The sequence below is a fragment of the Symphalangus syndactylus genome, chromosome 5, assembly GCF_028878055.3.
Source record: "Symphalangus syndactylus isolate Jambi chromosome 5, NHGRI_mSymSyn1-v2.1_pri, whole genome shotgun sequence".
Classification (NCBI taxonomy): domain Eukaryota; kingdom Metazoa; phylum Chordata; class Mammalia; order Primates; family Hylobatidae; genus Symphalangus; species Symphalangus syndactylus.
Window position 1 is genome coordinate 92781312 of NC_072427.2, and position 14404 is coordinate 92795715.

Genomic DNA, 14404 nt, shown 5'->3' on the forward strand with positions numbered 1-14404 from the left:
ACAAAATTCTAGTGACAGGTTAAAGAAGAAATCGCACGTTAGAAACATTTCAGAATGACTGTTAAAACATATAAAAAGTGGCCGGGTGTGGTGGCTCATGCCTGTAATCTCAGCACTTTGGGAGGACAAGGCAGGTGGATCACGAGGTTAAGAGATCGAGCCCATCCTGATCATATGGTGAAACCCCGTCTCTACTAAAAATACAAAAATTAGCTGGGCGTGCCTGTAGTCCCAGCTACTTGGGAGGCCGAGGCAGGAGAGTTGCCTGAACCTGGGAGGCGGAGGTTGCAGTGAGCCAAGATCACACCACTGCACTCCAGCCTGGCAACAGAGCAAGACTCCATCTAAAAAAGCTGCATAATGCAGCTAAAGCGGTGCTTACAGGGAAATTTATACCATTAAATTCTATAGTAGCAAAGAGGCTTAAAAATCAATGATCTAGTTTCCACCTTTAAGAAGCTGGAAAAGGAGTAGTAAATTCAACCCAAGTAAACGGACATAACAACAAGCAAAAAACAGAATAGAAACTAGATCAAGAGTAGAAAAAGAAAAGAAATCAACAAAGTCAAAAGCTGGTTGTCTGAAAAGATTAATAAACTTGATCAACCCTGAGCAAGACTACTTGGGGAAAAAACAGAAAGTACAAATGGCCAATATCAGGAATAAAAGAGAGACTGTTAGGAAATAAAAAATATTTCCTAATAGTTTCACAAGTCCAGCACAATCCTAAAATCAAACCCCAATGATGGTTTTATTAATAAAATGTTAGACAAATATCCATTAATGACATAGAAACAAAATTCCTTACCAAGAGATTAGCAAACTGAACTGAGCAATATGGGAATAGTATATCAAGGCCAAGTGTAGTTTATCACAGGGTGGGGCTTAACATTCAAAAAATTAATGTATTTTACCACAAAACAGGAGAAAAATCATATGATCTCTATATGCACAGAAAAAAATGACAATACTCAAAACCCACTCATGATATTAAAAAAGCAAAAAAGACACACAATTGAAAAAACAAAACTGTCTTCATTCATGGAGCATAAGACTGTTTAAGTAGAAAGCCCTATCAAATTTCAACAACAAAAATACAGTCATCCCTCAGTATACGCAGGCGGTTGGTTCCAGGCGCCCCCCTCACCCCAAAATATACTGAAATCCACACATACTCAAGCTCCACAAGGACGCTGTGCGGAACCCACATATGTGAAAAGTTGGCCCTCATACACAGGTTTCACATCCAGGGAATACTGTATTTTTGATCCACATTTGACTGCAGATGTGGAACCTTCAGATACAGAGGGCTGACTCTATTTGTTGGAAAAAAATGGGCATACAAGTGGATCTGTGCGGTTCAAACCTGTATTGTTCAAGGGTCAACTGTACTAGAATAGGTGAATTTAGCAAGGTCTTAGGATACAAAATCAATATACAAAAATCAGTTGTATTTCTGTATACCAAAAATGAAAAATTATGAAATTATACATTTTAAATGCCATTTAAAATAGCATCTAAAAAATTAAAAACTTAGGAATAAAGTGAACAAAATATGTAAGACTTCTGCATTAAAAACTATAAAACATCGGCCGGGCGCGGTGGCTCACGCTTGTAATCCCAGCACTTTGGGAGGCCGAGGCGGGCGGATCACGAGGTCAGGAGATCGAGACCATGGTGAAACCCCGTCTCTACTAAAAATACAAAAAATTAGCCGGGCGTGGTGGCGGGCGCCTGTAGTCCCAGCTACTCGGAGAGGCTGAGGCAGGAGAATGGCGTGAACCCGGGAGGCGGAGCTTGCAGTGAGCCGAGATCGCGCCACTGCACTCCAGCCTGGATGACAGAGCGAGACTCTGTCTCAAAAAAAAAAAAAATAAAAATAAAAAAATAAAAACTATAAAACACTGCTGAGATATTTTAAGCCCTAAATAAATAAAGAGATAACCCATCTTTATAGAGTGGAAGATTTAATATTGTTAAGATGTCTATTTTCCTGAATTCAACCCCAACTGCAACCCAAATCAAAATGCTAGCACCATTTTTTTGGCAGAAATTTACAAGCTGATTCTAAAATCCGTATGTGAATAGAAAGGACCTAGAATAGAAAACATATCAATAGGGTAAAGCAACTGCTTTCAGCAAATGCTGCTGTAACTACTAGGCACACATATGGAAGAAAATGAACTTCAACCCCTTCACCCTGTTCCACACTCAAAAATTAATTCAAGATGGACCACAGAATCCTAACTGTAAAAGCAGACTAAAAAATAAAAATAAAAATAAAAACTTTTAGAAGAAAACACAGAAGAATATCTTCACAAACTTGGAGATGGCAAAGATTTCTCAGGATAAAAAAAGTACCAAAAAAAAAAAAAAACAGTTGACAAATACAACTTCATCAATATTAAAACTCCCTATTCATCAAAAGATACCATATTAAGAAAGGAACAGGCAAAGCCACAGCCTAGGGAAATACACTGACATATATGTGACAAAAAACTTAATGACAAAGGACTACTCAATTATTAAACAACTCAGTAACACAAGCAAAAGTTGGGAAAGACCTGTGACAAAGAATATATACGAAAGGTTAATAAGCATATGAAAAGGTGGTATTAGCCATGAAGAAATGCAAATGCGAACCACTATATATCCACTACAGAATGGCTAAAATCCAACAGACGAACCATATAAAATGGTGAGGATGTCATGCAACTGGAACCCTCATACATCATGGGAATATAAAATAAAACAACTCTGGAGAACTGGTGTTTTCTTGTGAAGGTAAACATGTACCCCATGACCTGGCAATTCTACTCTTTGATTGTGCTGTCAGAGAAATGAAAACATATGTATAAAAGAATGTTCCCAGTAGCCTTATTCATAATAGTCCCAAACTGGGAACAAACCAAATGACCACTGACAGGTGAATATAAATTATGGCATGTTCCTTCAATGAAATATGTTGAAGCAATAAAAAAAATTAATTCCTGAGACATACAATATTGATGATTTTCCAAAAACAATACATTTGCTGAGTGAAGAAAACCCAAAACTAAACAATAAATACTATAAGGCTCCATTTATACTAAGTTTGCCAATGAAAAAGCAAAGCCAGTCTTTGATGATAGAAATCAGAAAGTAGTGGGATAACAGAAAAGGTCACAAGAGGATTTGGGATGATAGAAATCTTTCATATTGGTTTAGATGGGGGGCACTGCTGTACACAAAGGTGAAAACAAAGTCAACACTTAAAATATGTATCTTATGTAAACTGTACTTCAAAAAATAGCATCATTTATTGTCTTCTTCATTCTCCACCTCCACCAGGAAAAAAATATATAGTATTTATTTCATTATTGGAAAACCCTAATATGGGGCTTTTGAAATGTAAAATGAGAAATTAAAAGTAAAAATAAAATCAGTAAACAAACCACAGAGATAGCCAATGAAAGTATATGCACATCTATTTGTATCTCTAGTCAAAATTCTTAGTGTACCATTTGTAATGTAATTAATTATTTGATTATGAATTTGACTTTTTGTTGCAAAATTTATCTCTTAAAAGCAAAATTATTTCATATTTTTAAAAATTAAGTTGCTTGTCAATTGCTAAGTGTGACTAAAATAAATCTCATAAAAATCTAGTTAATTCACATGTATTAAATGTATGTTAAGATATCCACTTGCAATTTTAAAAGGGAAAAGACAATCTACTCATTTCTGAAACGCCCCACCCCAAATAACTAAAAATAGTAATACCTATAGATCAATTTGAAAGAAATGACAGGTCACTGTGGTTTTTGTAAGGCAGAGATTTAGGAGATGGAATGGGATGTTTTATTGAGGAAAAAAATAGCAGAAGCAAAATATAAATAAATAAATCTGAAATGGAGAAAGCAGCAGCCTGTATCACAGAGAGAGACAACATAAAAAAGATTTAATTTCCTCTTCATGCTAATTCAAACTGGTAGGAACTCCTTTAAATGCTGGTGAAGCCAGTAAGGACTCCTAGACTAAGTTTTGGTTACATGGAAAATGGGCCATGATTAATGAGCTATGTGGATAAAGAAAAAACAAGGGCCCAGGAGGTCTCGATGGCATTTTCCATCCTTTCCTTATGGGGAATAGGCATAATTTAGCAGCTGGAAACTGCACCGCCTATAGCTTTAGTGAATATGGCAGAACACAATAACTTACAAATCAGTTTTGAAAGATACAATTACATATGTGCTTTTAAATATTCTAAAGAAAATCATCTGATATTAAAAGTTATGACTCCATAGCTGTGTGGAGGTGAATTAAGGCAATCAACCATCACCTTCAGTTCACTGAAAATGACACCTGGTGGCAGCGCCACTAAAATACAAGGCAAAATAATAACTGAAACAAAAACTCTTAAATGTTATAAATGCAAAACTATGATCACAAGGTGACTTCTGTACGTACATGTGTGTGGGGGGGGTCATATTCAATCACATATTTATACATTACATTCATTCAATAATAAGACCAAACTAAATTACAAAACATGATTATTTACAGATCTATAAAACAAAAGTAAAAAATCAAGATGCAAAATTGGCATCATTTACTCTATTAAACTGACATAGTTTAGGTATTTTTAAAAAGTCCTCGGATAAAAGAAAATTACTAACACAAATCAAATACTTTAAAAATCTCACTTTTAAAGATTTTGGAGACATGAAATTTTTGCTATCCAAGTCAATGAGCTAGGAATCTGAAGTCTATCAAAGGACCATCTAGTCAGTTAATATCCTTGGAAAAAAATCACATACTACTTAAGCCAAAAATCATCTTCTGACATAATTTACCAACTGAACTTAAAAAAAAACATTTACTCCAATTGTGACTTTTCACAGCTGCAGTAATAACTGTGACCTCACTACATGCCCAAGCTGTGAGAAACAAAGGTCAAACTTATTAATTCTACTGTTGAAACCAAGTATGGTGATGTGATCAGCTGCCTCAAAATGCAGACACAGAGTTTTTAATATGAAGTTTTAAAGATAACTCTGACCATTAATCAAACACTGGTCCATACCTGATAGTTCAGGTCAAACTATACTCAACTTCTGAACAAAATATCTACGTAAGGTATCAATAAAATCGTTAACTGAAACACTCTGATTTCAAGTAAATGCAAAATGAGCTATAAAAAGACAGGTATGATAAAGAAATTTAATAAAGGCTCAAAACAGATATATCCTTATTTTACCCGTTTTCCATCTTTGGTCTTCTTTAAGTTCCAAGTGCCATCTGGCAACTTCTCAAAGAACTTTCTTGCTTTTGGTGCTTGGTCAAGAATATGAGCAGGTGGAATACCCAGAACTTCCACTATTTTATTCATCTGATCTACCTGTATTAAAAATAAAAACAACAAAACCTGTAATTTCTACTGTACATCTACTCCCGCTCATCAAGTCATTCATTCATAAATAAATTGCACACCTCCTGTGTGTCTGGCACTCCTCTAGACATCCAGCATACAGTAATGAAGAAACACAAGAAAGGCCCTACCTTCCATGAGTCAAACACCCCATAGAAGGGAAGACAGTCAATTAACAAACATATTATGTCAGGTAGCCATGGACACAATGTTGAACAGTAAGGAAAGATAAGAGGAAGTTTTAAAGTTTCCGTTTTGGGAGAATTTTATTTAAAAAATTTTTTTTATTTACTTATTTTTGAGACAGGGTCTCACTCTGTCACCCAGGCTGGAATGCAGTGGTGCAATCAGAGCTCACTGCAGCCTTGACCTCCTCCTAGGCTCAAGTGATCCTCTCACCTCAGCTTCCTGAGTAGCTGGGACTACAGGCATGTACCACCATGCCCAGCTATTTGTTTTTTAGATGGAGTCTCGCTCTGTCACCCAGGCTGAAGTGCAGTGGCGCAATCTCGGCTCACTGCAACCTCCACCTCCCAGGTTCAGGCAATTCTCCTGCCTCAGCCTCCCGAGTAACTGGGACTATGGGCATATTTTTTAGTAGAGACAGGGTTTCACCATGTTGGTCAGACTGGTCTTAGACTCTTGACCTCAAATGATCTGCCCACCTTGGCCTCCCAAAGTGCTGGGATTACAGGCGTGAGCCACCGTGCCCGGCCCCATGCCCAGCTAATTTTTAAAAATTTTTGTGGAGATGGGGTTTTACCACGTTGCCTATGCTAGTCTCAAACTCCTGGGTTAAAGCAATCCTCCCACCTTGACCTCCCAAAGTGCTGGGATTACAGGTGTGAGGTACGGCACCTGACCCAGTTTTCAGAGCATATTAAATAAACACACATACACACACACCCCTCAGAGGCTTAATAAAGTATGGACCTAATAAAGTACTTTTTTAAAGTACAGATTCATTCACCCAAACTGAGTGTGCCTATTATATGCTAGGAACCATATTCATAGGTAGAAAATAAACAAAACATAAAAATTCCTGCCAAAAAGAAGTTTATGTTATAGTGGGAAGACGGCAAATATATATATACACACACACAATTTTTTTTTTTTTTAATGGAGTCTGGTTCTGTCTTCCAAGCTAGAGGGCAGTGGCACGATCTCGGCTCACTGCAACCTCCGCCTCCTGGTGAAGTTCAAGCCATTCTCCTGCCTCAGCCTCCCAAGTAACTGGGATTACAGGCATGCAACACCATGCTAGGCTAATTTTTCTATTTTTAGTAGAGATGGGGTTTCACCATGTTGGCAAGGCCAGTCTCGAACTTCTGACCTCAAGTGATCTGCCTGCCTCAGCCTCCCAAAGTGCTGCGATTACAGGCGTGAGCCACTGTGCCCAGCATTATCAATAAATAATTAAATACATGATGTCAGATGCTACGAACTACGGGATGAGGAGAAGGGGTACTGCAACCATAAGTGGGGTATATGGTTTTACCGAGAATGTGACATCAGGGCAAACACTAACATCAGCAAAGGACTATCTCAGAAAAGAGCATTTTAGATACAGGAAGGAAGAAATGCAAAAGGCTATGGGCCTGTGGCTGGCATTTTCAAGGGACCACAGAGAAAGCTGTGTGTGGACCACAGAGTGAGGGGAGGAGGAGAGACCAGGTGGTGGTGAGAGAACTGGCATCAGAGGGAGTAGGAATCTGTGGGCTACTCAAAGGACCTCGGCCTTTACAATGAGTAACATGGCAAAGTTTTTTTAATATTGTTTAAGCCCAAGAAAGATACTAATTTACACAGTAAGATTTATACTAAACAGTAAGATTTATATTAAAACAAAAACAAACTATGGCAGTTACTATCAAAGAGTAGCTCACCAGTTCAAGTTGAAATGAATTAAAAGGGCCCAGGCACAGTGGCTCACACCTGTAATCTCAGCACTTTGGGAGGCTGAGACGGGCAGACCACTTGAGGTCAGGAGTTCGAGAGCAGCCTGGCCAACATGGTGAAACATCAACTCTAGTAAAAATACAAAAATTAGCCAGGTGTAGCGGTGCTTGCCTGTAATACCAGCTACTCGGGAGCCAAGATTGCGCCACTATACTCCAGCCTGAGCGACAGAGCAAGACTCCATCTCCGGAAAAAAAAAAAAAAAAAAAAGAATTAAAAGGAAGGATGGAAGAAACAAGTTTCTGGCACCACCTATTAAGAGCTGCATAATCTGGTACAAGTCATTAATGCCTTTGGCCTTTCTCTTCTCATTTATAAATAGACTGATCAAGATCTGCAAATTGTCAATTTTTCTTTTAAAAAACAAACAAAACCCCACAGGTGAATAGTTTTTAAAACAATGAAAGTCTAATTTCTCTGACTGCAGGGAAGTGTGGCCTGTCCCTGCCCTCCCATTCACTGCCTCTGACCTTCAAAAATCTTCCAGAACACAGCCTGAAACCTGTAGACTATAGAACTGCACACAGTCTCTGTAACCCTACAATTCTATAATCTAGTTTACTCTACACTATTCAGACTGAGTATCTATCAATCCTACTGATCATTACCTCTTCAACTCCAAATCATAATCTCAAAATTTAGAGTGATGTCTGTACCACTCTTCAGGATGGCCTTCATTCCTTCATTATCATCTTTAAGCTTTCTGTTATTGTATTTAAAACCTGTAAAATGTATGCCAAAATACTTAACACTTTCTGTTCTCCTTCATGAGTAGATTAAAATATCCTACTCCTATCTCATAATTCTAAACTTACGTGACAACTGACAAATATGAAAAAATAGGTATATTCAAACTGACCTCACATTTGAATGATTAAATAGACATCTTTGCCTAAAAACAACTTTTAAATTACAGTCATAGATGAAAGACAATAAGAAATTATGAAAACAGAATTTGTAAAGCAATACATCATTTACCTCATTGGCACCACTGAACAGAGGTTCTCCAGTGTGCATTTCAACCAAAATACACCCAAGGGACCACATATCAATGGCAAGGTCATAAGGCATTCCCAGTAGCACCTCTGGAGACCGATAAAAGCGACTCTGAATATACTGGTATATCTGAAATATATTTCAAAATAGTATTACTTCAAATTGCTTAAAACTGCAGTCAGCACTGGATTAAAAACATTGATCTGATATTAACAGAAAAGAATTGGCTAATTCCTGAATTAGGGTTCCATTGATTAACTTCAACATTAGACTACAAACATGGCTTAAAGAACTAAACATTTCGAGGGATTGGTTAATCTGACTGTGAAATGTATAATACGTAAAGATTCAAGCCCTTTCATTTAGTCTAATCCTACCTAGTCGTCATGATATTTCTTAAAACAATTATGCCTCACTAGAAAAAAAAAAAACACTATTGAAAGTAATGTATTTCCCTAATAATTATTTCTTCCTACTATGGCTGGCACTTAGTTTACCACTAACTTTACAACTGAATAGTATTTAAATTAACCCAAATAATGTATTTCTCAGCGTTAAAAGTCAAGTAACTTCAATATAATGTAACTTAAAATTCAGATATTTGTACTCTTGCTGTCTCACAGATAAATCCCAGAAACACTGCCACATAAAGATTCAATTGAGAGCTGTCTCTGACCAATAGCTTCTTCTCTCCTCTTCTCTACCTCCATCCAAGACTTCTTAGAGAAAGACAATCCTGAAATGGACTATTTTCAATGAAGTAATGTTAGGATGTCTTCAGAGACCAATTTGTTTCACTTATTAAAAGGGGGAAAGAAATAAAATCCTCCTAACTAAATTTTCTAACACCCAAACCATGCAGCCAGAAAGCTCATGAAATTTTCTGTGGTTCCCACTGAAACCTCCAGCCAAGTCTTCAAGAACAATCTCAGGCCTCCACAGGCAGGTCAACTGACCTTAAGGAACTATAAGAAGAAAGTCTAATTTAAAAGAACTGGGAAGAAGTATTACATTTCCATGGTTTTTATAAGCCAATACCATTGTTAATTCCCTAGGCCCGAACACTCACCACTCCTGAGACTTTTATTTCACAGCTTATGCCAAGAACTTTGTCACCTCCCTATCTACTTTGTTTAAAGCAGTTGCTTTCCCCAAAACACACTAGCCCTACCACTTTTGATTCTAATCCAACAGATCTAGGGGCAGGACCACTGCAGGTCTATTTTAGAAATAACTTCCCATGTGATGCCAATGAACTTGAATAATTAAAAACTTATTGTAGGGATAACTGGCTCATTTTGGCTAGACAGAAATAATAATGTTTAATATTAGGACAAAATATATAATTTGGCTTAAATAGGGGAAAAATTTCCCAACTCTATAATCTATTCAAATCACTGTCAAGATGGGCATGTATTTTTCATTCACGATATACTCTATCCCATATTAACTATGAGCATCTCTTGATTTTTTGAAGGCATCTAAAACTGCAAACTCTGCTCCCTACTCCAATTTTTAAAAATTACTTTAACACTCGATAGCATCACTACCATAAGAGAAGTTGCAGAAAATAACAAAAAGACAGTCCCACTAATTGGCTATAAATCCTTATGATTAAATTAATCTGTTATAGTTAAAACCTGGACAAAAGTAGGACAGGACAGAAAATTTCACTAATTTGGAAAAATAAGAAACAGAAAAGTCAGTATGAAAAATTAACATCTGTATGTTAGTTGGGTTTCTTTAAAAACAGAAGAAATACAGTTTCAATACTTAAAGGAAAAAGAATAGTGTTTAAAGTGAGTAAAATATTATCAAATGGTGACACTAATTCCTTTCAAGAGGAGACCCCTATTACTTCTATTTTATATATAAAACAATGCTGTCAGAGTAGTTTTCATAATGCTGGAAGAATGACAGTAAAAAACTGCTTTCCTAAATCAGCTAAACTTATCAGCATTACGAACACATCTGTTTTTAGCAGTCTGAAAAAAACCAGCTTGGATATGTGTCAGAATTTATGTAAATTTTAAATAAGAGTGGGGAAAATAAGACAAACTTATTTATCAAAACAAGTAAGTCTACCAACTGAATTTTCTATACTAATACCATGGACTAATGCAAAATTACCTGCATTTTTTTGAACCAACCGTTTTTGAGAAAAAAGATTTATCCTGATCCATCTTCAGAGAAGTATTTTACAGCAAAGATTCAATGTTCTAGTACTGAAAAGTCCCAAAATTTATACTAAAACCTTTACTTGGGAAATATAGTTACAAATCCCCTAATATTTAATCATTCCATCTCCTATTCTCTCCCTTAATCTTTTAGCATACATACCATTTTAAATATACCCATTTCAAAAAATCAATGTCTTTTGACTCAAAGTATTGCTATTTGCATTTTAAAAGGTATTTCCCCAAAACAGTTATCAACACAAGGTAATTAAGTGCTACATTTTAAAGATAAATAAGCATCCTGTAATTGCCTCTAAATGGTATACATCTTATTAACATTTCAAATATCTATTAGGTTGGCGCAAAAGTAATTGCGGTTTTTGCCACTGCAAAAATGGCAACTGCAATGGCAGAAACCGCAATTACTTTTGCACCAACCTAATACCTACACTGTCCTACCTACTTCTATTTAATTTCTATTTAATTCATAAGTTCTAAAATAATACTTACCCTCTGCCCCAACTGACAAGAACTGCCAAAGTCAACGATCTTGATTGCACTGCGTTTGGGGTTACAAAGAAGGATATTTTCAGGTTTTAGATCACAGTGAATGATACTAAGTTCTGGAGTCGCAAGGAAAAGCAGTGCAGTGCACATCTGTTGCGCAAACTTTCGTGTTAGGTTCAAAGAGACCCCTCGGAAATTGGTGTTTCTCAGCAAGTCATAGAGGTTGTAGGACAGCATTTCAAAAACTAAACAGAGATGGTTTCGAAACATAAAGTGGCGTTTCAAATGCACTGAAAGAGAAAACAGTTTCATTTTAAATTATATATACCAATAAAAAGAGAGTAACAAACACATGCACTCTCAAATGATCTATAACATTATTACAACATCAAATGCAGAGTTCAGTTAAAGTTTGGAGACAGCATTTTGTAGTAACAGCAGTTTTCAATCAGTTAAGAATATCTAAGTTGCTCTTCTGCTGAATTAAACAGGTACAGCATATGTCAATAAGTGATATAAGGTAAGCAGTACTACCAAAATGCCTTGTTTCTTTAAAAGTCAGATCTGAAAACACAAGTAGCAAATGGACAAACAGCAGTGAGAATATTTCAGCAATTTTATCTTCATTTATAAAAGAAAGCACTTTTTACTTCCTGAGAGCCCTACCTCACAACTTCCTATGTCTAAGCTCCACCTACTGGGATCTCTGGTTTGTGACAATGCTGTAGTTGGCAGCCCTCTGTGTAGGCTTTGAAATGTATCTGCACTGCTGAACTTTAGATTTCACTGGTAATTTTCTGTCACAATTTTCACTGTTAGCCCTTTTTTTACCCTTTAGGCAAATACAACAAATGTCTGAAAATCATGCTTTGGTACAAGTATTGGAGGACTTAACTGTGTTTATCAAATAGGTAAGTGACAACTCTTGTGTGAGATTGAAGGTTTGGAAAACTTCAAAATAAAGCTCAGCTACAAGAAGAGATGATGAGGAGGCTTGTGAGTATGGAAACAGCATAGAATACATAGGTCGCTATTACTGTTGACCCTCTAAAAAGCCTGAATACTCACTAAATTGCTTCAAAGATTGTGCTTTAAGTATTAACACTGACTTCACGTCAGATGAGGTTATTCGATAAAGTGCTGTCCCTCCCTGTTAACAGTCTTACATATACCAAACTGAGAACCTGTAACACAACTGCAATGACATAAAACACTCATCTGTCAAGGTGATTTTCATTTTATTTTATAGTATTACAAAATGAGAGGTTTCTCTACAGATCTATCTGGAATAAACTGATAGTAATCAATGTCTGATCACTAAGAACTGTGGATATATTGTGTTTTCCTGGGAGTAGTCCTGGGCTGCCTGCCTCAAAGCAGTGCACATCAGTATTGCTTTTAGATCTTTCATGGTATAGGTGATCTAAAGTCAGAGTAAGTAACACAAAAATAACTACATGGCTATATAGGAGTCTACAGCACAACTCGATACTAAAAATAACAAAAGGAATACTTAAATGTTACCTAAGAATGTAAAATACCTGCTCTTAGTCACTTCAGTTTATAGGTTTAAAACTAAAAACATAGTTCCATGATACCTCACAATCATGGTCCATGGGTGGCTTTTAATCTCCTGGTTAAGCAGGAGCCACAAAATGAATGCAAAAAGTAACTGCTGTCAGAATTCTAATGTGATTGTAAAAATTCCTTTAAGAAGCTCTGTGATCACAATGTTGGTCCAGTGAAACATCTACTCAGTTTCACTTGACCTCACAATTCTTTATTCATTTACTTAGTACCTACAATGTGCTGAGCACTAAAAACATTGTCAAAGAAAGCTCAAACAAGCATATTTGTTCAGTCTTTTTAACTGAATTTTTGGGAGAATGGAGGGCTGGCAAGACTTTGTTGTGGACTTAAACTAAATTTTCTTTTAACTAGACCATGGCAGGTACCAAATAATCCAGATAAGAAATTTGGCTACACGATAAAGAAGTAGATGTTTTTTAAAGTTCAAAGACAAGACAATAAAACTCAGCAGAATAAATTATACTCATCAATCACTTTAAAATTAATTTACATCATAAAAATCAATATGACTTTCAGATACCTTAAGTTTAAGGTACCAATTCAATTGACATGAACTTGTCTAATCTAAAGTTCGTTTTCCAAACAGAATCTCAGTTTCTTGAGACATTATGCATTCACCATCTTCTGAAATAAGAATTTAAAAACTCATCCAAAGAGTATCTGTAATAACTAATACAATTAATAAAATGATCATTAATGTCAACTTTATTCAAAACAAAATACTAGCATTATACATAACTGAGTAGCTAACATTTTGAGTACTTAACTATATGCCAGCTATGTCTTCTTTAAAGCAGAATTAAAATGTTACAGTAATGCTATCAATATTTTTTCTGCTCCCCTAAGCAAATACTCAAGAGTGAGAAGAAGGCAGGAGGCATGTTCAGAGATCATTGTGTAAGTCAATCATCCTTAGAATGTCCTTGATGTGCTTCTAAAAACCTTGAATGGAAATGGCTCATGTAAGTTGTAACTGACAGTGAACAGCAAAGTTTCATTGAGTGTGACAAGGTTTTAAGAATGGTATTATTATGAATTATATCAGTATCTATAAAGAAACTGAGAAAAATTAATACAAACCCATTTTATATTTTAACAATGAGGAACGAGAGGTATTTCACAAACAAAATCTGAACAATCTGAAGCTTGCCCCTTTTAAAGATCCATTATTTGTTTCTACCTTTTTGGGCGGGACCAAAGAATCATAATGTTTTCTTAAAAGAACCTGTTAAATAAAACTCAGCCTTACGTGTATCAAATAAGGTCAGCGTTTCTGAACACAAGTGACTATGGATCTGTGCTGATCTTAAGGTCTGTATCTTCGATTGATGGCATCTTATATGAATACTTAACAGTTTTTTCCTTGATGGCACATAAAATGATGGTGTCTTACAATCACTGACATACTAGATTTGATTAAAAAATACTGTGAAAGAAGGTGTACTAGAAGATATTTTGTCCATGTATCAATTGGCCCTAGACTTCAGTATTGTCATAATTCTTCTGTCTCCTGCTTCTGTTTTCAGAAGGAAGACTATGTAAGAATGAAACAAACAGACTTTGGAGTGAGGCAGAAGTACTGTAGCTTCCGATCCTAGCTGCAGAGCCCTATGACCCTGGATATGTGGCTTCTTATACAAACCACCCGTAACCTAAAGATTCTACCATCTTCCTTATAAGACTGCTATAAATTATTACAGATGATGGAAGAAAAGCATAAGGAATGTGGTAGAAATTCAATAAGCAGTGGCTATTATCTCTTTTC

General features: G+C 36.1%; 1 protein-coding gene across 21 annotated transcripts in view; it reads right to left on the reverse strand.

Moving 5' to 3' along the window:
* Window positions 1–14404, reverse strand: part of DYRK1A (dual specificity tyrosine phosphorylation regulated kinase 1A) — a 150065-nt gene that overhangs the window by 13624 nt on the left and 122037 nt on the right. For all 21 annotated transcript variants that reach the window (XM_063639276.1, XM_055279688.2, XM_063639274.1 and 18 more), the window contains 3 exons: window positions 11053–11339; window positions 8348–8494; window positions 5240–5380 (listed from right to left, as the gene is read on the reverse strand). In XM_063639276.1, the coding sequence (XP_063495346.1) occupies window positions 5240–5380; window positions 8348–8494; window positions 11053–11339 (575 nt within the window). The remainder of the gene's footprint in view (window positions 1–5239; window positions 5381–8347; window positions 8495–11052; window positions 11340–14404) is intronic.